General features: G+C 34.4%; 4 protein-coding genes across 9 annotated transcripts; 1 reads left to right on the top strand and 3 right to left on the bottom strand.

Annotated features, from left to right (window-relative positions):
* Positions 1-4328: 4328 nt before the first annotated feature.
* Positions 4329-10924, bottom strand: LOC146899904 (Pentatricopeptide repeat (PPR) superfamily protein). 2 transcript variants are annotated; one of them, XM_085738082.1, is made up of 3 exons: positions 8240-10924; positions 7337-7424; positions 4329-4870 (listed from the first exon to the last, which is right to left on the bottom strand). In XM_085738082.1, exon 1 carries the CDS (start codon positions 10583-10585, stop codon positions 8453-8455), a length of 2133 nt encoding a protein of 710 aa, XP_085594208.1. In that variant the 5' UTR covers positions 10586-10924; the 3' UTR covers positions 4329-4870; positions 7337-7424; positions 8240-8452. The 2 variants fall into 2 exon arrangements, with proteins under 2 accessions (XP_085594208.1, XP_085594207.1); XM_085738081.1 differs by having other exon boundaries at positions 4728-5429.
* LOC146899905 (putative F-box protein At3g16210) lies at positions 6737-7357 on the bottom strand. The gene has a single exon (XM_085736877.1). The coding sequence runs from the start codon at positions 7355-7357 to the stop codon at positions 6737-6739; it is 621 nt and encodes a 206-aa protein (XP_085593003.1).
* A 6439-nt stretch (positions 10925-17363) lies between the features above and the next one.
* LOC146899903 (beta-mannosyltransferase-like protein) lies at positions 17364-23251 on the top strand. Of its 5 annotated transcripts, none has more exons than XM_085734610.1 (4): positions 17364-17430; positions 18358-18408; positions 19429-19627; positions 22848-23251. In XM_085734610.1, the coding sequence occupies exons 3-4, from the start codon at positions 19448-19450 to the stop codon at positions 23016-23018; spliced, it is 351 nt and encodes a 116-aa protein (XP_085590736.1). In that variant the 5' UTR covers positions 17364-17430; positions 18358-18408; positions 19429-19447; the 3' UTR covers positions 23019-23251. The 5 variants fall into 5 exon arrangements, with proteins under 5 accessions (XP_085590736.1, XP_085590737.1, XP_085590734.1 ...); XM_085734611.1 differs by lacking the exon at positions 17364-17430 and adding an exon at positions 18508-18631; XM_085734608.1 differs by lacking the exon at positions 17364-17430 and adding an exon at positions 18508-18551 and having other exon boundaries at positions 18366-18408.
* A 129-nt stretch (positions 23252-23380) lies between these two features.
* LOC146899902 (P-loop containing nucleoside triphosphate hydrolases superfamily protein) lies at positions 23381-24802 on the bottom strand. Its single transcript, XM_085734605.1, has 4 exons — positions 24667-24802; positions 24528-24573; positions 24204-24283; positions 23381-23883 (listed from the first exon to the last, which is right to left on the bottom strand). Exons 1-4 carry the CDS (start codon positions 24689-24691, stop codon positions 23459-23461), a joined length of 576 nt encoding a protein of 191 aa, XP_085590731.1. The 5' UTR covers positions 24692-24802; the 3' UTR covers positions 23381-23458.
* Positions 24803-25332: the final 530 nt, after the last annotated feature.

Here is a 25332-nt window from a genome sequence, read left to right as displayed (position 1 = left end):
ATGATGCGATGTCACTACAGTTTTTAATGTATTAAAATTGCAAAAATATTTTTAGTGTCTCTTTCGTTAATAATTTTATAGACTAAATTTGATTAAAAAAAATTCGAAGACTAAATTAACTAATTAAAATAGATTTGGTTATAAAAATAACTAATAATAGAAACACTTATGGATGTATATGCAATTTCGATGTCTCATATATTTGGAGATCGGAATGATTATTTATTTACATATGTGCATGTGTGCTATTGGCTAGCCAGCTTTAGATGCACCGATGCACAAAGACAAAGAGCAAACCATGCTTAATTACTTAGGTTGAGCCACCTAGGTATTTATAAAGCGGTCCCCTATTTGAAGTCAAATCTAGCAAAGTTGCAGGGTTTTTCAAAGGGTCATTGAACCCACTCCATGTGATGGTTGACGATGACGTTTGTCCATGTAATAAAGCTTACGTGATATTTCAGCTTGGAATAGTTTGTAAAAGAAAAATTGATTTGGAATAGTCAATAATGTTATTGATAAATAGTTGATTAATACTCTATTGCAGCAACATTAAATCCTCTTGAAGGTAAGTTTTACCATCGATAGAGGTCATACGTGATTCGAGAAATTAGTCTCTACAATTGCGCGTAGATGATATCCAATTAAAAAAAATGGGCATCACAAATTAAATGATGTTTAACCAATCATTTAATATTTTTCTCTTTTAATTATTTTTATCTACGTATTTGTCCAAATATTTTTCATTTGAATCTTGTCAAGTATTTCTAAGCATCTCCGACAATTTGCTCTTTATTATTCTTTTATGAAGTGCTAATAACATCAAACAAGTTTTCCCTATTGTTAGAGACGAGTGAGTTCTATTGTTAGAGATGAGTGAGGTCAGTGACTGAACCAAGAATATGTTTGAAAAGTTTGGATGGTGAGATAGCTCTTTGCACAACAATAAAGTTAACGGCAGTGCTATTCCAAGCGAAGCATAATTTCACGAACTTATCCTGAATTCACTGCCACCGTTGGATCTTATCTAGCTAGCACAAAGCATGGATGGTGAGATAAAAGGATGATGTCATGCTACAGTTACACGCCAAAAAGCTACAAAGAATTCGTGATGTTTCCCCTTTTTAGTTGTATTTTCGCCCCTTTGGTACATTTTCACTATAATTTATCTTGAAATTAACTTTAGGGTGTAATGCTACTTTTAGCGAAAGCATCATGACTTCCTTGTAGTTGGCGTGTATCTGTGGTATGACATCATCCTTTTATCCTACCATCCATGCTTTGTCCTAGATAAGATCCAACAATGGCATTGAATTCAAGATAAGTTCGTGAAATTATGGTTCGCTTGGAATAGCATTGCCCATAGTAAAAATATCTTAGAATACATAGTCAAACTTTTAAAAGTGTAAAAAAAAACTCTTAAACGTGTAAAAAATATGATAAAAGTGTCTAATATGTTATTTTCAATATATTTTTTTCTTCTATTTAGAGCACCTAATTAGCAAGACCCGTTAAATTAATGGAGTATTTTGGAACAAGTATAAGTCAACTCAAAAGTTGCTTTACATGAGTTATAAAAGATGAAAACAAATAAATGAATAAAATTATAAAAGCCGTTAAGACAAAGATGGATGACATCCATTGCATATAGATAGATAGATTGAGTAAATAATCATTCTTTGAATCGAAGAAACATGGAGGTCTTTGCTCCTACTAACTAGATAGAGATCATGCTAGCTAGCTACGTTGTAGTACACTGTCATATTTGCTCGTGGGCTTGAATAAATGCACATTGTACAGCAACTTAACTTGGGTAAACTTGAGTTGCAAAGAGCTTGAAACGTGGCTTGTCGCACATCACTGCTGAGTGAATGCATAGTAGTAAGTAAATTCTTACACTGTGTGATATCTATCCACTTACACAACACTTGAATAGTTGCATGTACAAAATCATTGAGAACTTGGCATAGATTGCTTTGTCTGTGCATGATTAGGGTTCAACTCGAACTGCGTGCAACAAACAATATCAATATATTTCCAATTGATATTTTTGTTTATCTTCTGATTTAGTTTTTTTATAAATATTAAATATGCTGGCATTGGTCTAAAATAAGTGGTTAGTGCATGCGAAAGAGTGAGAGAGAGTTGCGGTAGCACCTATAATAGAAAAGATTGTGGAACATAAGTTTAGATGCGTAGAAAGAGGACTTGTAGATTTTGTAGTATGGAGGATAATCGGATCATAGAGAAAGATATAGAAAAACTATAAAAGAAACTGTTTGAAAATATTAGAGATTAATGAGTTGAATTCAAATATTATTATTTTATAAAACATTAGAACGTAACTTGATTCATGCAGCCTCCCCACTTAGGAAGATAAAGATCGGTTATTATTGTCGTTAATGGTATAAAGTTATTTCAGATTGTATATTTAGTTTTTATTAATTGTTTTCGTATATTTATTTGTTGTGAAGTGTGAACCTGTCTGCTACGTGAAAAAAATGATATTAAAGATAAATAAGTGATAGACATGTCCATAAATATAAGTACATAGTACAAAACTTAGTAGCAAAATACCATGCAAACAATAGTAAACAGACATGTCCATAAATACATGCAAGATATCAATTACTACGTACTTGTTATACAAAGAAAGCTTGGTGGTACAAAATGTTAGTGAGCGAAGTGAATGTCTTAAATGGTGAAGCTTTTTAAAGATGAGAGGTGGAGTGTGGCTAGATTTGGCAGCGTGTTAACCGGAAGTATGGCCTATAGCTCATGGTGTGTGGTCCATTTGGTGCATGTTGAGTCAGTTTTCATAACAGGGCTTTCAAGTATCTTGCGGTTTTCTAGGCCTTGTCTCCCTCGTGGCAATCAAATTATTAATCTCTTTCTGTGATGAAATGCTTGTGCAAATTCACCACATATCATAGAAAAGTAGAAGAGGGGAAAAATATGATATGATATGATATGATTGTGTTACATTATTATGCATATTCATGGATGGATACTGGTTATCTTATCTTTGGACCATGATAATAGTTATCTTATATAGTATATGTTGATCGATTAGCTAGCTAGCTAGGTGCATCTATTTAAATATATATTTGGATGATGATTTGACAGAGGGCCATGTACATTGAGTTGGTTTGCAACAACCAGTCAGTCGCATCAATGGTTCTTTGATCAAAATTAAACGGTCTAAATTTTAAATTTGTATTTAGATTTTAAAATAAATTAAAATTTACATTGATATTTGGATTGTTTAATGTTGATCGAACAATTATTGATATGGCTTATGGTATTTGTGATTCCACACACTTTAATTTTCCTATATATATAGGTTGAATAATTTATTTGGTTCAAACCCGGATAAAGGAGAAAAAACCATTTCGAAAAAAGGTCGAATCACTTGGTTGCATTTTACAATAGATCCAGGATACAATCCATGTGCCATGTGGTTGCTAAGGTTATTGATAATGACTATTCATGAGCTACCAAATTAGTTAAACTCTCCACTGAGCTGGAAACTTCAACTGATTTATTGTGAGATGGATATATTTGTTTGATATGTGTAGATTCAAACTATAAAATACCTGATGGGTCATGCAGCTGAAAGAGAAAGAAACAATTATAACCTATGAAGCACGAACACAGACACCGACACCGATAATAATTTGAGAAAATGACATAATTCAGTGTAATCATAGGTGTCGTGTCGGTATCGGTCTTCGAAACCGAGACATACCCAATCCGAGGAGTGTACGTGCATCATAGATTTTAACTATCCCAATAAATTAGTGATGGAGTTACTGTTTAGGTACTACTTTTGTTAAGGGTAATCCAACCCTTAAAAAGGAATTCTAATACAGTCGGCTAAAATCATAATCATCTGCAAAAGTGTTGAATTTTTAGTACAAACCTAATAAATGGAGTGTGTTGGGTAAAATAGACTTTAGTTGTCGAGTTAATGAATTGGACTTTAGTGCCCTAAGCTTTGAGATACATAATCCAAAACTTCAAATCAATTTGAACTTCACCCCATCTTATTTGTGTCTACTTAACTTGTCCTTAAACTACTCATCAATGCAAGACTTGTTATTTAAAAACAAAAACAAAACAAAAATTACCATAGCAACTAGTTTTGTTGAACACCAAGAGCAAACTTTTACGATATTCTATACAAAAATGATCAACTGAAATTTAAAGTTGTTAAAAATTACATTAACTTTTTCTTCTGTCAAAAAACAAAGAACATTATTCTGCACAAGTCAACAAGGCCAAACAAGTGAATGACATAAAAGTGGCCATTGACACTATAAAAGGGATGTGACTAATTATGATGAGATTTAAACATCAAAGTATAATATGTTCAGATACTGTAAAACTTAAATATAAGATGACCCATTTTCATCTCATGATATTTGCACTAAACAATGTGTTTGTGAGTGGTGTACGTGTTTGGTGAGAGTAAGCAAGATGTTGGCAGTGATTGAGAAGCAGGGAGCTGATAGTGTGTGATGCTGTTAGTATAGCCTAGAATTGATTCTTAGTTGGACCTTGTGGTGGGAACAGAATGCACATGCTTGCACATGTTTCTTGTTCTAAGTTTTCAAGATTTTAGTACCATTGCTTCCCTTCTCGTTTAGGCCTTTATACAGTACAGTCCAATGAGTCAGATTCAACTTGGATTCCAATTACATAAGATTATTATAAATGTATAATTATAATAATAATGCCCTATATCCAAAGTAACTTGAATTTGTCATCATGTCACCTCTAACACTTGATTTGAAGCCATGTTCCTTTGCCACAATTTGACCTTTATGTGCCAAACAAATACTTGTGCCTTCTAGCCAGCCTTACATGCCTTTTCTAGCATAAATACACAGCGAGAAAGGTTGTTATAATTAATAGTAGCTCTAAATTGTTAAACACTGTATAGAGTCCAGCTCTTCTCCATTTACTATGAGTCTACTTTTCCAGAATGTTGCATAGATGTCTAAGTGTCACATAAACTTTTTAATAGACAAGATTAAAACTTTAAAGATTACTATTTTTTTAATTTAATAAAAAAACAGATTGATTGAAACACAATCCTACTCGTGAACTTGGAACATATTTTGCTCTGCCGTCTCGCCTCGCCACGCTGTCCTGCCACGCCATCTCGCTGCTCCCTCCTGCTACACTGTCTCGCCACTCCATCCTGTAATGCAATCTTGCGCATTATCGACTAATTGAAACACAACCCCTGTTTGTTCACCCAACTAGCTGTGTCGTCTTGCCTCGCAGCTTTCCGTTGGTCGTGGCATCCTGCTTCACTGGTTTCCCAAATCGCTATGCATTCCCCCTTTTTCATTTCATTTTTTCCCTTCTTCCTGCTGTGGTCTTGTTACCTTGTTAGCACCTTCTTCCTGCCATTTGCTTACCTGTAGTCACAGTAAGAATTAATTTCATTTGACGTTAGCGACACATTCTTCCTGCCCTAAGCATTGTTCGGAGATGACTTTGCAGTGAGAACAACAATGAAACTAAGAAACGTTTTCACTCTCTTTTTACATTAGAAAAATGCTGATTTTTAAAGTTTTAATCTTGGACAAGTGTCAGACATTTGTGCAACAAACTGGAAAACTAGACTCATTAGTAAACGAAGCAGATCCAAACTCACGAATAGAAGCACTAAAGTATAAAGTTTGCCAAAATCAAGGTCGCACACAATGATTCTATTTAATTCCTTGTTCATCTAAACATGCACTATATATTGTTCTGTGTTGCAGTGGACACAAGGACTCATTTATACATCACAATCAAATCAAGTTGTGCATCTTGTATTTTAAAAAGAGATTAATAACTATCAATACAATCTAAAAACCTCATAACCAAGATTGACTAAAAAAACAAATCACTTGAGTAGGCCTAGTTAATTCACTTGAAATATAAGAATAATACAAGCTATATCGAAATATATTAGCAATTATCCATTTAGTAAATAAATATAAAATAGTATTCATAAAAAAACAGAAGTTAGAACAAAATGCAAAAAGAATGTAAGGCATTGAAATAATAATATTAATAAAGCAAGATTCATATGAAACATATTTATGTCTGATCTACTTCATAATGGGTATAATATGAGCAATGGAAAAGCCTATTTGCATATTAATAACTTCATAACACTCAACTTGGTAATCCTAATCATTAATTATTTAGTCTTCCAATCGGAAGAAATTTTGGCTTATAAATGACTATCTGGCAACAAAATAAATCTTCTTTAACACCAATCTCCTTGATCATTCCATTACTTAAATTCAAACAGATCACTTCACTATCTTTTTTTATAAAGAATATATCGCCCTTCTTCCCGACTCCAATAGGACGCTGGACACAAGGTAAAGGTCCAACAACAAAGAGTTTAATCCACGATTCTTTCACACCGAGTTCGCCTAAAACTGATATATGAATTTTTTTTTTTTTTTTTTTGCATGATTTGAGATTATAGCAATGGACATATTTAACACCGGTAGGTGTCTTTCCATCCAGTCAAAACTCTCATCCATATCTAGGGGCATTGGCGTTGTAAGGATCACCTCATTACTCAAGTTAAATGATACCAAATTTGGTCCATCGTATGTATATCCCCACCAATGGCAAGCTCCGTCCATATACACCTCAGCACCAGCATTACTTCTATCACAAGGAAGCATATCAACATTGAGTTTTCTCCAAGAGTCACTTCTTAAGCTATACATCTCCCAGACTTGCCTCGCTCCAATGGCACAACTAGGAGACTACCAGCAAAGTGGTTGTTCTGATGAAACTCTGCATGTCGAATCACCTTGTAATCATCTCTAACAGAATCATAACCAGATCCATGAAGAGTGACTGAAGTGGTGTCATGAAGTTGGGAATCAATGGGGCTAAGAGGAATGACCTTAAATTCCCCAATAGTTGGGTTCCAGAGCACAATTGTTGTATGATATCGATGGAGACAAAGAGTACCATTAATACCAGATCCCAAAATATCCATATCAATGTCATCCGCTTGAAATGGAGGTGGCCAATTTAATATCACCTTATTCTCAAAGCTTTCACCAGAGAGCAAATACAATGCGCAATGATAGTAGTGACCAGGCACGGTCTGCTTTAGGAGCAGACATGTATCATCGTAAAAAGAGTGATCTTTCAATATGAAATTGTTACGGAACATACTGATGAAATTAGGGTTTTCAAACAAATGAACCCAAGATTTGCGAACACAGGTAAATCTCTTAAGAGCCTTTAGAGAAAGTTTGGACAAAATGAAGAAAGCAACATCATCAGGTATATGATTACTAACCTTATCATCTGAAGAAGCCATAGATTTCTCTTACTCCTCAATGGTGATTAGATGAGATTACTCTTGTTGTAGGTGAATGCCATACAAACTACAAAGGGTTTTATAAACAAACAAACAAACAAATAAACAAAAAAAAAAGAATAAAGTATAACTATTAAAATTATGAAATTTATATTAGTCAACGCAGCAATTTTTTAATTATATTTTACTATTTTCATTTTTGGTATGTTTTGAAATTTTAACTTTTTAAATGTGACATATTTCAACACTTAATCGATAAGGAATTGTGAGTATTCAGAATTTATATATTTGAGTCATTGTATCTTTCTTTTTAACTTTTTAAATGCAACATATTTCAAAACTTAATCGATAAGGAATCGTGAATATTCAGAATTTATATATTTGAGTCATTGTATCTTTCTAAGTGTTTGTTTTATTCTTAATTCATTGTATCTTTCTAAGTGTTTGCTTATTATTAACTAGCGGAAGGACGGGCACTGACATGTTTTCTATTCTACTTTGCTTTATATGCATTTGATTTTTTAATAATAAAGGGCAACCCGGTGCACTAGAGCTCCCGCATATGCAGGGTCCGGTTTAATTTTATTCGTTCATTTCAGTTTTCTAATATCTATGTTATCTAATACTCCATCTAAATGTCAATTTCAATATTCATGTTCTATGCATATTTTGCTTGCATGAAAATCTCAGCAAAAGAATTGTGTTTATTTTCGCATTGAATGGAATTTTATCTCAAACAAAAGTAACCTTAGAGAATATGAACAAAAGCATTTAGGAATGGTTTCTTTCTAATTGGAAATTATTACTCTAGTTTAGTTTAGTGATTCTAGACATATATTACTTCACACCATTTCAAAGGAGATTATAAACATCATGACATACCTCATTTTGAACCTGCTGGCAAAACTTCTTCAATCATATATGGTCATCGCAAAGTAATCATCAGTATGCAGTTGAAAGAACAAACTTTAGAACAAGAGTAATTTTATCTTTGGAAAAGACGCACAAAAACCATTGCTTTGACCGCGTTCTAAAACTACGGTGCGCACCAGACTCGAAATCTTCCAATCAAACCCAACAAACAGTACACTTTAATCATAAGAAATTTTGATAATCATAACCATCTAAAAAATCCAAACATTGCAGTAATGAAGTTTGACCGACAAAATTATCAAACAACATAATCCCCTCCTTTAATTGCAGTAGCAGTTCGTATATCTCCTTGCTCTGAGGGTGAGAGTGATCTTCAGCATTGAACGCATGCACTTTATTTTTAACTTCTATCCAACTCCAACCAGGAACCTTCTTCACGCCCCTTTCTCGCATCAGCCTAGTGACACTGGCCTTTTCATCCCACATTTTCAAACGCCCATACAGGTCAGAGAGTAGAACATAAGTACTATGATCCTCAGGCTCCAACACTAGCAACATTTTAGCCACATGACTAGCTAATTCAATATTACCACAACTTCTACAGGCACCTAATAAAGTCCTCAACACCATTGCATCCGGTTCAAAAGGCATTGTTTCAACCAAAGCTTTTCCCTCTTCTAGATACCCAGCCCGGCCATAGAGATCAACTGCACAAGCATAGTGCTCCATTCGTAGCGGAATACCAAAATCAGACTCCATAGACTGTAAAATTTTGCGGCCTTCTTCTACAAGCCCATTATGACTACAAGCAGTGAGGACTGCGACAAAGGTTATATGATCAGGTTTCACCTTTTTCTCTCTCATTAAGTAAAAGAGTTCGAGTGCGATGTTCCCTTGTCCGTGTTGGGCATACCCAAAAATGATTGAGTTCCAAATAATTGCATTGTCATTGGAAGTTGCTTCAAAACATTTCTTAGCATCTTCTATGACACCACATTTAGAATACATGAAGATCAACGAACTCCCAACATATTTATTGGTATCAAATCCTACTTTAAGTGACAAAACATGAACTTGTTGACCTAGCTGTAGCGTTGCTAAATCTGAACAACATCTGATGACAGCTGAAAAAGTATAGTCATCCATTTCTACAAAAAGAGATCTCACCTGCACAAACAACCTCAAGGCATCCTCACTCCTACCAACCTGCACGTACCCTGCCAAAACTGAGTTCCAAGTACAACAATCTTTAACATCCATGGAAAAGAAGATTCTCAATGCATCTTCCATGCACCTATTATCAAATCCAAGATACATGGCAATCAAAGCATTAGAAACAGGCACAGAAACCTCAACCCCTCTTTTTATCACCAATCCATGTAAAGATTCTCCACGGCTTTTATGCTCTTTTATAGAACAACCACTTATAATTCCAGTATAACTATAATCATCAGGCTCAAACCCAAAACTCTGCATCTCAATGAAAACATCAAACGCAAGATTTTCTTTCTTGTGAAGCAAGTAAGCCGCAAGCATGGAATTCCACGTAACCAGATCACGACACGTCACAGCACCAACGAACACTCTCTCAGCATCTTGTAGAGAACAACACTCTGAGTATGCCGTGATAATGGCATTGCAGACAATATTAAAAGCCTCCAGCCCATGTTTCACAATTTTACAATGCACCTGCATTACCAAACTATAAAACTCAACACCGTTCAACAATGTCAAAAGCGGAGAAACTGTGCCATCGTCAATCTCAACACCCTCCAACTCCTGACATCTCATCAACCAAAACGCCATATCAAGATCACCAACTCGCGAATAACCAGCAATCAACGTGTTCCACGACACATAATTGCATTCCGGCATGTACAGAAACACAACCAACGCATCATCAACTCTACCACACTTGGCATACATATCAAGTAGCGCACTCCCGGAAAACACATTCTCATTTAACCTCATCTTAATCATAACCGAATGTAGTTGTTGCCCGAGCTCAAGTCTCTGAGCTCGAGCAACACCTTTGAGAGTACTTCCAAATGTGTGATTGTCAAATGCGTGTCCGGAGACTCTCATAGCGTTGAGAAGTTGCCACGTAGAATCCAGGTCGGCGGTGTTTACATAACCTGAAATGACGGCATTCCATGAGACGGTGTCTCGTTGGGGCATTTCGTCGAACAGTTGGAGGGCGAGGGGAAGTTGTGCGCATTTTGAGTAGGAAGTTATGAGGTTGTTGGATGTGTAGAGGTCTGATATGGAACCAGATTTGATTGCTAAACAATGGGTTGCTTGGAGATAAGGTAATGTAATGTGTGAAGTTCGAATGAGGGAATGCAACTTCTGCATTCATTCAAAGTGAAGTGATGATAATGTGATTTCCAATGTATAAGGTTTTATCGACCAAATGAGAATTTTAGATAAACACCGGAGATGAGTGGTCTTTGATTGTATTGGAGATGCATTCAAAGTGTCTAGTAACTATGATCATATTTTTTTATGAAGGAAAGTATCTATTAAAACTGTTGAGGCTAGTTCCGCTCTTGGTAAGAAAGGCCTCAAAGCTCTAAAAACACTTACAAAGATATCAGCCACCAATCAACCAATTGTCTTCAAATATGGAAAAAGCAATTAAATGGTGATAGATATTTGAGGTGCACACAAATGAATTGTGAGTTCGAGTCTAAAGAACATTGTTGATCCATTTTTAGAAAAGTAAATTTTTTTTAAAGATATTCTAGGTACACATATACATGATACATTAACTTCGCCACTATTTTTTTTTTTTTTTTGCCTTAGATGAAGTGGTAATCCACTGAAATTAAACTCACACACAACTGTGAGGTCCCACACATTTTTTTTTGTCTTAGATGAAGTGGTAATTCATTGAAATTAAACTCTCACTGAAATTAAACTCACACACAACTGTGAGGTCCCACTTAAACTCACACAACTATGAGGTCCCACACAACTGTGAGGTCCCGGGTTCGAACCCGGATCACGACGTCCGACCTTGCAATTTTGGCATTTGCCAGTTGAGCTAGGAAATAAGAGTGAAAATTACAATAGATATTTATATTTAAGGATGAATCGAGTTGTCAATTTTATACCTGAATGATCCCTAAAAAAAAACTATACCTCAATGCATTTTTTTTATGAATTAAGTTCATAAAATTTCTAATAAAAGATGAACTAGTAATGTGTTTGTAATTTTGTTAAATTTAGATACTATATGTCTTACACATTTGAGAACGAAAATAATTGTTTGCTCGTAATAAAATCTATTCCATCATTCTTAATTTCTTCTTTACAACAGAAAAATGTATTGCATTTCATTTAAGATTAAATTCTCAATACAAGATTAAATCAAGAAAAAAAAAAGATAAAAGATGAAAGTATTATCTAATTATAACATAAATGATTAAATCAAAAAAATAAAATAAAAGATAAAAATGTTACTTAAAATCAACTGAAAAAAGAAATTAAAATAAAAGTGTTATTTAAAATTAAGAGATGAATTGTGTGCTTTTGTCTATTATCAATTATATGCAACTCATTGTGATAAAATTTGGCCCGGTTGACCACCTCCACTACTTGCATTCAATCTAGCTCGACGACATCAACATGGACTCTTTGATCTGGCAGCCATTTTAACATGAAAGTTGCTTTTTTGACAAAGAATACTTTCAATTGACACATGGAAATGACCTTAATGCCCCCAACGGTTGTTAACTGCCGCTGGAAAACACGTCGATAGTTAACTACCGTTGAGTGCCAGCGGTTGTTAACTACCGCCGAAGCTGAATGTAGCGGTTGTTAACTGCCGCTACGTGCTTAACATTTTCCAGAAGCTCATTTCCATCTTCCTTATTTTGTGTCTTTCCTAACCAATTTTAACTTTCATTTTCATCTAAAAATTTTATCAAATAACCAATTGAAAATTCTTCTAAAATTTTCATCTAATAATACCTAGACATATTCATCCAATATTTAACAGGAACATGGTAAAATTAAAACGCAAGAAATAATATAAAACGAACGTACGTATATGTCATAAAAATAGGAAAATGTACGGAACATGTCATAATAATACATCATGATCATCATACTCAAAAAATACATAAAAAAATCCTAATACTAATCAGCCTTGCCTAGCCTGCCTCTGCTGCCCCCTGCGCCGCCTGGAAATCTGATAAGTAAGGACAGGCTCAGTAGCACTAACTATCCGCATGACCTCCTGGACAACCTCCTCTTTGGTCATCTCGCCATGCCTGGCCGCAATATCTCGGGCTATGTGCGCCACATCCCGGACGATCGTCAGTGTGTCAGGCATCTCCCTGGAATGCTCCTCCTCAATCAGCTGCTCCACGTTCGCCGGTCTGGGAGGGGATCCCTCATCAGGTGGGAGAATGCGAGGGTGAGAGACTGTAGCATACCAAGCCATGTGGCCAGAAACATGATGTCATGGTGTCTGACACCCATCTACCCAACCACCTACTAACCATGCCGCAGCGTCCATCAACACAGTAGTCAACATCTGTGTAGGCACCTGAGGGACAGCTGAAGGATGTCTGGGAACGTCCTGGACAAAGAAGAACTGTCTCTTCACCCGCTCAGGCAAATGACGGTACACCCTCTCCTTCCCACTCATGAGCCATCCCGAGTAAGTGCACCGCATCTGAAATGGGTGGACGTCTCTGCGATCACCATAGGTAGAAAACCTGACGTCATCCACCTCCATGCGATCCAGGCGTGAGCGGTAATGGTGCACACTCGTATGGCCTTTGGTAGTGAGCCATCTCCCAGCACATGGTGTCCGCGGGTCCCAATCCAGGTTACGCTTCCTTGGGTAAGGACCTGGCAAATGCTCCAAAATCCATCCCTGCAACAAAATAAATAATAGTCTAACAAAATAAATAATAGTCTAACAAAATAAATTATTCGAGTTAAATATTCAATAAATCTAAAACATTATAAAATAGTCTAACATGATAATAAAATTTATAAAATAAATTCATAAAGAAATTAAGATAAATATTACCATCAAAAGAGTCGCATAGCCATCCATCGTTCTGTTATTCAAGATAACAGAATCATCCAGATAATCATAGAGGTAGGCTAAGGTCATCCCTCCCCATGACCACTTCCCAATCGCCCCCAAGTCTGCCATGCAATCAAGATATATCAAGTCGATGTGTCTGTTCGTTTTGTTAGTGAACAGCGCACAACCGACGAGATATAGAAGGAAACTCCTCACACAGCACGACCTCTTCCTGGCTCTCTCCTGCATCTCCTCCCTCGACTGTGGACACTCAAGCCGTCTAGCCTCAGTCAGGTGCTCCTCATAAACCCGCTTCAGTGCGGGATAACTGATATGACCAGGAGATTCATCCCTAACCTGATCTCAGGCATCAGCATCTGACATGCCCAACAACCTGGTCATCATATCAATCGATCGGTCCCGATCCATCGACTCATCGTGCTCCAACATGCGGCCGTAAATAGGAATGTGCAGAAGATTATGCACATCGTCCAGAGTGATCGTCATCTCCCCCACAGGTAGATGAAAACTACTCGTCTCCGTGTGCCACCTCTCGCACAGAGCACGTATCATGGCATGGGTCACAGTCGAAAACCCAACGTGTATCAAACCATGGAGACCAGACCCCTCCACAGGCTCCCAAAACCATCTCAAAGCCTCCTCCGGCTTATCAAGCTCCTTCAACCTTTTCCCTGCGTTTACACACTTATAACCCGCTTGATCATGCCACATCTGAAATTCAAATTAAATAAGACATTGTCACTATTTTAAATGATTCAAACACTTACGCTACATTATATTTAATAAATTAAATCACTTACGTTACATTATATTTAATAAATAAAACACTTACGCTACATTATTTTAAATAACTAAAACACTTACGCTACATTATATTAATTAATTAAACAACTTACGCTACATTATATTAATTAATTAAACAACTTACGCTACCTAATTTTAATTAATTAAATCACTTACGCTACGTTATATTAATTAATTAAACAACTTACGCTACCTAATTTTAATTAATTAAATCACTTACGCTACGTTATTTTAATTAATTAAACAACTTACGCTACCTAATTTTAATTAATTAAATCACTTACTCTACGTTATATTAATTAATTAAACAACTTACGCTACCTAATTTTAATTAATTAAATCACTTACGCTACGTTATATTAATTAATTAAACAACTTACGCTACCTAATTCTAATTAATTAAATCACTTACGCTACGTTATTTTAATTAATTAAACAACTTACGCTACCTTATTTTAATTAATTAAATCACTTACGCTACGTTATTTTAATTAATTAAACAACTTACGCTACCTAATTTTAATTAATTAAATCACTTACGCTACCTAATATAATTAATTAAAACATTTAAAGAATTTTAAACAATTTAAACACTTACATTATTGTGGTTCACCCAAAGAGGGTTCGCCACGTGCCTCGCGTAGTCGGACAACAATGACGTGGTCTGAGGTCCTCCAGGAAAGGGAGCCTCTCCAGCAGGATAGGGCGGTATCTGCCGAACACGACCACCTCGTCGTGGCTGAGGCTGACGCTCAGGCTCACCCTCGGGAATAACATTCTGTGCCTCCATATAATCTGCCACAACATCCTCTGGCACCCCCTCATCATCTCCCATCTCCTCATCCTGTGCCTCGGCTGAAAATACATCCTCTCCTCCTCCATCCGATCATAGCCAACAAAATCATCATCCGCATACCTAGCATAATCATGCGCTGGTGTCGGATCAACCACCTGGGAGGAGTCATCCACATGTGCCTATGAGCCCTCTCCATGTATCATCGGGTCCCTGCGCCTCCGAGTCTTAGGGACATACAGGTCATCAGCCCTCTTTTCTCTCCGAGCACTAGCGGTACTCGCCTCTTTACCTCTCCGCATCCTATCCTCTCTAATAACCCGCTGCTGCTCATCCGTATCCCTAGCCATATCTGTACAAAACAAATTTTAAAAAACATATATTAATATCAGTTCTATCAATTCAGAGAATGCATGTACTTCAAAGAAAATTTAAAAGTACACATACACATATTTTAAAACATCTCATATTTACACATACACACAGTTAATAATATATTGAATCCGTAACAGAACATTGTACATATACATGCATTACTCAGAGTAGTTTTAAGTTCTTTATAAAAACAACCAATAACCAACACTAATAACCAACACTTACGCTAATCTCAATTCATAGCCAACTCATAAACAACTCATAACCAACACCAACACTAATTGCAATTCATAACCATAATACCAGATACATATATACATTATTAAATTTAACATATTTGGAAAAAAAAATCACAAAAAAAGCAAGATTATTTCACTTAGGCTTTTCATCAAACACCTTAAGTGCATTTTAAAATACTAGCACAATTAGTGTTAATTCAAAATCAAATTCAACTACATTGTACCTAAACCTACTCTAAGCAACAATGTCAGCTTAAACAATCCTAAACAACATCTAATTCTATCATAATTTGCAATTTTTAAACCTAACCTAAACCCTAAACATTTTGCTAAATTTTTTGAAAACTAACACCCTAAACAACCTACATTACATGTAAATAGGAAGAAAGTTACTTACTTGTGTAATTACTTGAAGAAATTTGCTTCTAATCCGTGCAATTGAATGTGGGGTGAAGTTGGGTTTGTGTTGGTTTGAATATGCAACTCTGTGTTGTTAACTTGCTGGAAGTTTTCTGCGTTTTTAACATACATAACTCAGCGGTTGTTAACAACCGCTGGCACTCAGCGGTAGTTAACTACCGGCGTGTTTCCCAGCGGTTGTTAACTACCGCCAGGGGCATTATGGTCATTTCCATGTGTCAATTGGAAGTATTCTATGTCAAAAAAGCAATTTTCTTTTAACATGGACATTAGGCCATATGCATCGAGGTTGACTTCCCTCTATTTATTTTTCTCTATTTAGTGTCCATTTATAAGAGAGATAGATACATGTATACATTAATGATTACATGGATTCTGCAAAATGTTTATATCTCTCATAAATGGACACTCAATAGAGAAAAGTAAATGGAGGAAAATCAAACTCATATGCATCAACTTTAACTATTTTTCCATGTCACCGTATTAGTTTTAAAATAAAGTGTTGAGATGATGCAAAAAAGTATGGTGAGATTACTATGTCACGGTATCATATATTAGATGTCTCTTTTGAGTTTTACACGGTTATTAAGAAAATGATCAGTAATGTTGATTTCAATGATAAAATACGTTTCAATTACTAATGCACTTTTATTAATTATAGTCAACAGAGTAGTTAGATGTTTAAAATGCAATTAAATAGGGGTTTGTTAGTGTAAAAGAATAATAAATATTGTATTGGTATTATAAAAGATATAAATGATTTGAAACAAATAATAATAGTAATGAGAACATCTATTTTGAGACGGAGAGAGTAGATTTTTAGAAGTGTAAAACTGTTTTATGATGACAATTCACATACTCTAATTCCATAATAAAATGCATTTTTAATAATTAATTAAGCCGAGTGATATCAATGCTCTTTTTTTAACACACTCATCAATTTTGACTATACCATTTTATGTAGGATTTATTTTAAAATATGATATCTAAATTGATTTCATCCACTAAAAGAATGTGCGTTAAAAAGATGGTGTTGCTAACACTAATTATTAATTAATAATTCCTCTTTTCTTTGTCAAGTGTCTTGGTCGTTAGAAATTACATATTAAGATGAATAAGTGAGAAGTTCAAAGTTTAAACTCCGACCGATGAATGTGATACCCCTACCAACTGATGAGTTAAGATCACGGAGATTAAAATACACTCTTTTATTCCAAAAAAATAAATCAATAAATAATCCCTAAAACAAAAACCAAAATAATATATGGGCCGACATAAAGAACCGGACATAATATGGGCCCAATAAATATTTTTGTCCTTGTTATTGAATTAAATTTACAAAAACTGGAAATTAGAGAACGAAATGAATTAAATTCATTTGTTCATTTCAGTTCACGCATCTCTCTCTGTTTGTTTGCGTGTGGCTTTAGTGATGTTTTCAGTTTCACACTTATTTTTCTAACACAAAATGGAACCGAAGAAATGAGCATAATCATAATCAGGGACGGACCCACGTGTTCCACTATGTGGGCCGTGGCCCTCACTTAGTTTAGAATTTTTTATTTTAAAATACATGTTTGGTGTGAGGTAGTGTTTGTGACTATGTAAAATACTACTACCTAGTAGTTAGTACTCTCTTCGTTTCAAAATACATGTCCAAGTCAACCACTTCACACATGCCAATGCACAATTTTGACTGTTAATATCTTTAATTATCTAAAATAAAAAATTATAAAAATTTAATATTTTAAAAATATTTGTCGAGACAAATCAAACAACATCTTACATGCTAATATTTGTATTTATAGATTAGTTAAAAAATATGGTCAAAGTAAGTCAAGTGAATAGTGCACATTGCAAAAAATGGACATGTATTTTGAAACGGAGGGAGTACATTACAAAGCCCTCAATATAAAACAATTGTATTATCCAATTTCTAATATGCCGTAAGAGTTAAGACAATTGGATTTAAGAATATGTTGGCAAACAGCTCCAGGAAGTGAGCTTTAAGAAAATACAAAAACATAGCCAATACTATCATAACTCATGCATAGCCAAAGAACATGTGAGTGGAAATAGAAAGCAAGAAATAACCCCATTTTTTTTATTTTTAAGAAGAGAAAAATAAGTCTATTTTTGAGAGCCTGAAAACTATTTTTTAGATGTATGCTCTAACCGTTAATTTTTAGAATCAGGGGGGATTGACAATCTTTTTATTATAAAGTTCATTGACACAAAAAAAATATACAGTGTATCGCTAGTATATTTACTTGTATTACTTTTGCAAAATGCAATAACGGAAAGACATTTCTTTGCTAGGATATTGTAAAAATTTAATGTGAAATTGCATGTAAAAAGTGGCCAAATTATGGGTGTATATGTGGCCTACACTGTCCAAAATTTCTGGGTCCGTCCCTGATCATAATCATAGAGAGTAATTAGCATCACACAAAAATACATACAAACATCGTTCATTCAGGTATAACTTCTCACTTTAATTCTCATTTTTTTTTTTTTGTTACTACAAATTCAAATTAGCAAATAATTACACAGTTCCATTTCTTATTTTCATTTATAGGTTTTTGAAGCGTAATTAGGACTCAACTCAACTCAACTTCGCAGGTTGCAAATTATTTTGTTTTGTCCGTCGAGCATTTAAACAGAATACAGGGTTAGACATAATAATAATAATTAGTGCAAAGGTAATATATTTTTGGCTTGTTAATCATATTTCCTTTTGTTTATATATTAGTGATTCGAAATTGTGTTATCACTAGGAAAATATGAAGCACCAACACGAATACTGACACTATACACGACACTAACACTTAGACACTCGTTATGATTTTAAGAAAATCGAAGTGGTTGAACCACATATTTCCTTGTTTGACGCTGACATGTGTCAGACACCCAAAACACCTTCAATTGAAAATTTCAGTGCTGAGCTATGAAGCACCAACAAAGACACGGACATGACATTGAGACCGACACCAATGATAATTTGAAAAGGTGAATTACTTGAATTTAAGCACGTGTGTCGGTGTCCATGTCGGACACCAAACACATCTTTGATCAGAAGTGTCGGTGCTATGGAGGTTGGGAGCCTTCATTTAAAGTAAATGCGAAAATGTTTAGAAAGAGAAATGCAATTCTTTTGGAGAGAGGGTTTTTAAGGGAAAGAGAACCAAATGTAAATTTTCATGAAATTGCCTAATCACTAGTTCATTTTTTTTATATATAAATAAATATTCCTTCTTTTAGTGTTTGGTTCGAAGAAGGGTAGGGATTTTACTTAGATGTTTTGTTTGGCTAAGAGAAGGAAGGGAAGGGGAAGAGAAATATCAACTTCCTTGTTGGGTTCACAAGGCAAGGAGAGAAATTTTAAAATTAATTTGTTTGGGTATTATTAATTTTTTTTTTTTATTATTCCTTGGGAAGAAATGGTATTATGTTTCTGAAATCTGAAAATGAATAATTGGATTCTTTTGGATGTGGTTAGGTTGGTATTTTAGCTGAAGATGTCTCTGCGGATAAAGGCTGTGGTGGATAAATTCGTTGAGGAGTTGAAAGAAGCATTGGATGCTGATATTCAGGATAGAATCATGAAGGACAGAGAGATGCAAAGTTACATCCAAGAACGCGAGCGTGAGGTTGCGGAGCGTGAAGCTGCTTGGAAGGCCGATCTTTCCCGTCGTGAGGTACACATTTGGTTTATTCATATCTTCTCTTCTACATTGATGGGAAAAGGAAGCTAATAATGAAATGCAAAAGCCCTGATTTTATTTGTATATTAACACATATTTGTCTCTGCTGGATGAATATTTCAACAGTTTGTTCTATTACTGTTTCCACGCCCTCCATGTGTTGATTATGGTTTTCTGTCATTTACATGTAGTTTTCATAATAAAAAGGAATTGTTGGTAATGTAGTGGAATTAATTGCCTTTTTGATATATTTGAGATGGAAACTATGATATCTGATTCTACCATAGCTAGTTATAGGTGAAGTTGAATTGATTGTTCATCATTTATATTATACTCATACTGAGTAGCTACTGGACTCTCATTTACGTTAGTTTAAGGGATAGTCTACAACAGGGGTAAAGTGTGAACCCCGTTCTAAGCCTGGATTGGTGGATGGAGATGATGTGGAATGTAATTATACTTGATTCCATTGTTTATAGTGTTTGCAGCTCCCCTATTTTCCCCCTTCAATTTGGAGGCTGAGGATGAATAACGTATTTTATTGTGTGTACTTGCAATTTTCTGGTTGTGAACTATTTCCAGAAATTGCTATCAATAGAGTATTTGTATTGTGCAAATAGATTCTGTTTGGTACCAATTTCTATCAAAAATCAAATTCTTTATCCCTTCTATTTCTATCATAAAAATATCTAAACAACCAAATGATAATTATATGACGTTCCATTTCATCCCAGTCAAATTAGATATCCAAACATAGTCTACAGGAAACCGACAGGCTCAATGGAAAGAGGGGAAGGGGGGGAGGGAGAACAGGGGTGGGGAATGCATTGTTGTGTGTTCACAGTTCTACCATTTGAGGGACTCTCCCCTTAGCTTTGCTTGATGTTTTCCTGTTAGGTGTAGGGACAAGCATCGCGCATCCAGAGTGTTTTGTAAGTAAGATAAAGCAGATAAGATGGTGAATATTCTGTATTTTGAGAGTTTGTGAAAAGAGAATTCCGTCATAGAAGGAAAATCCCTTGGAGGAGAGTTCTCATTCATTCAATGAAGTTGTTCTTTCTTTTCAATTCAATTTCTTTGGTTCCCAAAATTTCCACATATAATTTTATCTTCGATGTCAGACTATGTGAAAAAGTTAAACTCAAATTATCCTTTGTACTTGTTTATATAATTATCCTTTGCAAAGTTATTGGACAATTTGTAATCATTAATTAAAAATACTAAAGTTTATAAAATACAGTATAATAGTGTGTGATTGGTCAGATAATTATACTGGTTTTCCTGTTAGTTTCAAATGTAGAACTCTAATTAAGTGATTACATTCCTATAGTGACTAAAATCAGTCGGTAGTTCCGAAATCATAAAAAAATAACCGAAATGGGAATGGCACTGTGTTCTGCTTTTTGATACTTTTCTGTAGATTCTTGAACTACTGTTTACCTTGTCATGTTTTATAGTGTAAATGTGCAATTTTCTAAGACTTAATAGTGTCATAGTATATTTGGGAGTAACAGTGTATCTTGTATCTCCTCTTTAATTTTTGTCATCAGCCTGTGACATCCTTTGATCTATGGATAGCTTTAAAATGGTTCGGTAAAAGGATAAAGCAATATGGCAATGCCGATTTCATGTGACTTTTGATGAGAAACCTATGATGTGCTATTAGCAGTAGTAACTGATATTTCATGTTGAAGGCGTGTTTGACTGACCGACACTCGTATGGCGCATGTCAAACACTTCATTCCAGTTTCTAAATGTAATTTTTTTTTTTTGCCTCTAACACATTGAGGACATGACTCCAACACCTGCCAACACTTCCATTCTGGTTAGACTTTTCTGTGACACGACTGGTACGAGAAGTTTCATTTTTTTTGTAATGATGCTGATCAAACTTGAGGGTAAAAGGTCTTAAATTGATCAGATTTCGTTTTAGCTTTTTGGTAGTAAATGAATGGATTGAAGGTAAAACACACAGTTCAACGGTCATTTTTTAAATCTTTTGCTAAAAAAACAAAGTGTTCAAATTTTATAATGGCGTCTGTTAGTATTTTTTTTAGCAATATCATTATCACAGGGGAAATATAATGCTTTAAGTTCTTGTGATATGGAGACGAATATATAAATTCTGATTTTAAACATTTCCGTTGTCCATATTTTTGGCATGATTGTTTGTGTGTGTGGTGTCCTATAATTTGGATATTCCAAGTGTCCATGTTCGAGTCTCTATCTATGCTTCACAGATATTTTGATGTATGGCTTATATTTAGTCTAGATGTTACACAATTTTTAATTTCTGAATTGTGAGCTTCCATTTACTTTGTGAGTATCTCGAATCTTACCATGCTGTCCCTCCTTGACTGAGAAAGGATCGTATACTAGATCAATGCTGAATTTCTCTTTAGGTAGATATTTAAGACTGACAGATTAATATGAGGTTAACAGTACCACTGATTTTGGTATTGATGCAGGTTCATTGACCTGCTTCTGAAATCGAAGAGAAAGGAATTAACTTGTTCGATCACCAGGCACTTTAGGGAGAAATGATTATATAACTATCACAGTCTAGAAAAAAGTAGCCTTATACTCCACATAGTTGGATTAAATCTAGATATAAACAAAATGATGATGATGCACATCATAGGGGGCTCAACATAGTTGGATTAAATTTAGATATAAACAAAATTTTTGAAATTTGAAGTTAGAGATAGCAAGTATAACTGAAACAGCTGCTTCATGATTGCAAGAAACAGAATAAACAAGTAATTATAGTAAATGAAAGCAAAGATTACATCGTGACATGGCCAGCCTTTCAATCTGAATTATGCCCTGCATATGAGATCTTTAATTAGAAATTCCTTCACTTCACCCTTCGTATACGCCTCTGAGATTTTGTTGCAGTTGTTGTTTGTTTTCGTGCATTCAATTTATAAGATGCCACCAGATGCAGCTTTCAGAAGAATTGTTTTTTCTCTTTAGATTGGTTGCCGGCATAAATTCATAGTACTTTTGATGTTTTTCTCAGTAACTAGCTTCTCACACATTCTGGGGAACAACTTCTTTTACATTATGTAATGATTGTGTTATATTACTAGTGAATGGGAACCACTTCTTTTACATTATGTAATGATTTGTGTTATATTACTAGTGAAGTACAATTATTATTGCATCTTAAGAAAAATACTGTCTTCATCCTCATTGTTTTTCAATTTTGCAGGCAGAGATTGTTCGTCAAGAAGCAAGATTGAAGATGGAGAGAGATAATCTTGAGAAAGAGAAAAGTGTCTTAATGGGGACTGCATCAAATCAAGATAACCAAGATGGAGCTCTTGAAATAACAGTTAGTGGTGAAAAATACCGTTGCCTTAGATTTCAAAAGAAAAAGTAAGACTTTGGTTGCTGGGATGACAAAAAGGAAAAGTACTTTCTTCACTCCTCCCTTCCCCAAAAGAGGAATGTTCCTGCTGAGGAATCGCTTTGAAATGCCTAACTCCACTAATGTACCTCTAGGAACATGAATCGAAATTTAATTGTTTAGTTTTGGTTTATTATTCGTGTCAGATTTGACAAAAGTGTTAATACTTTCTCAGTTAAATTCTTATACGATTTTTTCTGTGACGATGTTGGTGACTTTGTTTAGCTAAACATGTTCAAAAAAATTAACTAGATGTTCTGCAGAAAATTCTTGTTAACTTTTGTAGAAAGTATGTAGCGATGTCTTTTTAACATCAATCAAAAGAGACAAGCTAAAAACAAAGTTACAATGCTAACTTTGAAAAATTAATCATGATTGAAATTAAACATAATCATTATTGAGTTACAACATAATCATGATTTAAAGCATCCCTGAAAAGGGTACATTTCTTTAATGGTGTTAACAATGGATTCAGGACTTAAAGTAGCATCAACTCTAAGTATTCCCTCAGACTCATCAATGTTAAGCAAATCTAACTGAGATTGCAGAAGAGATGCAGGCATATAATGTTTTCCTTCTGCAGCCCTCTTATTTAATCGAGCGATTAGCACTTCTGCAGGAGCATCCAATAGAATGAAGTTAACAGCACTTGCATAACTCTCCGATTTATAATCAGGATCACCTGATCTAAGTATTTCTCTATATTGTTTCTTCAAAGCAGAGCAACCAAGAACCAAACCCTTTTTGTTAATCAATGATTCTTTTATGGCATCCCTCAGTGATTCAAGCCATGGCATCCTGTCTTCATCTGTAAGTGGGATTCCCATCCGCATCTTTTCTGTTGTATTAAAAGAAATGAGGTTGAAATAAACAAAAATATAATTAAACCATAGTCGAATTACGTAATGAATTCACGTAGTCAAGACACATTAGTGACCATTAGATCAAATTTGACGGTCCAAATTTCAGTTTGGTATTTAGGATTTTCAAGAAAATCAAATCTGCATATTTTGTGAATTGTCCAATCTGAATCCATCGGTCACCAATATACTGACTACGTCAATGCAGAGATATCCGAACTTTCGAGAATCCATGGAAAAAGACAAAGAAGAATTTCTTTAGTGGAATGGAATTGTACATATACTCATATAAACACACCTTTGTTTGATGGAGAATGAAAATCATCAGCATCAAGATACCTATACTTGATCTCTTTTTCCAGCTTTTGACCAATTGTGCTGTTCAAAAAATATCCAACATATAAGTCATTTAACAGTATTTTACAATCACTTGCAGAAGCTATACTTAAGAATCATCATTTTTCTTTTATATATCCTAATAATTGTTGATAGTTGAAAAAATAAAAAAATTGGTTCAAGCCATGAAAATAAATAAATAACATAACAAGAACAAAAATGAAGTGGTTATGTTTGTTATCTGAGGTTAGGTTTATTGATAGGATAGGATGAATTGGACACTTACGTTTTCCCTGCACCGCTGACACCCATGATCACGACAATAACAGCACCTGTGAAAACAATAACATTTAAATAATAATTAATTAAAATTGCATACAAAAAAGAATATGCAGGTTGAGGAAGAGAAATAGTAATCCATTTACCATTGTTGTTGTTGCTTGAAGCCATGGGATGCACAGATTATATACGTTATGTTTTGACTTCTGACAGAAATTGAACAATATATATACAGAGAGAATTAAGAATTAAAAACTGAACTGGATGGAGATTGGAGACAAATGATTATTTTAGGCACATTTGCAATCATCGTAAAAAAAAAAAAAAAGTAATATTTTTTTTGTTACAAAAGAGGAAAAGAATAAAAATGTGAATATTCAATTATTATTATTTTTTTTTGAGGAAATTCAATTAATTTTTTTAACAAGTTATATATAATTAACATATCTTTACATAGTTTATCCAACATATATAATAGAATTATTTATTTACTCATAACTTTTAATAAAAACTTATATATAATTGAAATTATGGGTTTGAATGTTAGGATAGTTATTTGAAATCTTGAATTCAACCCGGATAACCATATTCTCTCTCTTTATGTGTGTATGTTTATTTGAGTATGTGTTGAACAGTAACAAACAAAGAAAAAAAACGATTTCTAAAAAAAATGAAATTGTTTATTTAGCAGTGTCGATATATTTTCTAAAAACTTATATAAAAATTATTTAATTACTTATTAAGTTTTTAGTATTTTTTGCTAATTTATAAAAGCTAATTTTATGATATATATTATTATGACGTGTGTAAAA

This window comes from Medicago sativa, chromosome 8 (assembly GCF_051527215.1).
Source record: "Medicago sativa cultivar Bolivia chromosome 8, Bolivia_mono, whole genome shotgun sequence".
In the NCBI taxonomy this organism is placed as follows: domain Eukaryota; kingdom Viridiplantae; phylum Streptophyta; class Magnoliopsida; order Fabales; family Fabaceae; genus Medicago; species Medicago sativa.
This window is presented reverse-complemented; position numbering and strand designations above follow the sequence as displayed.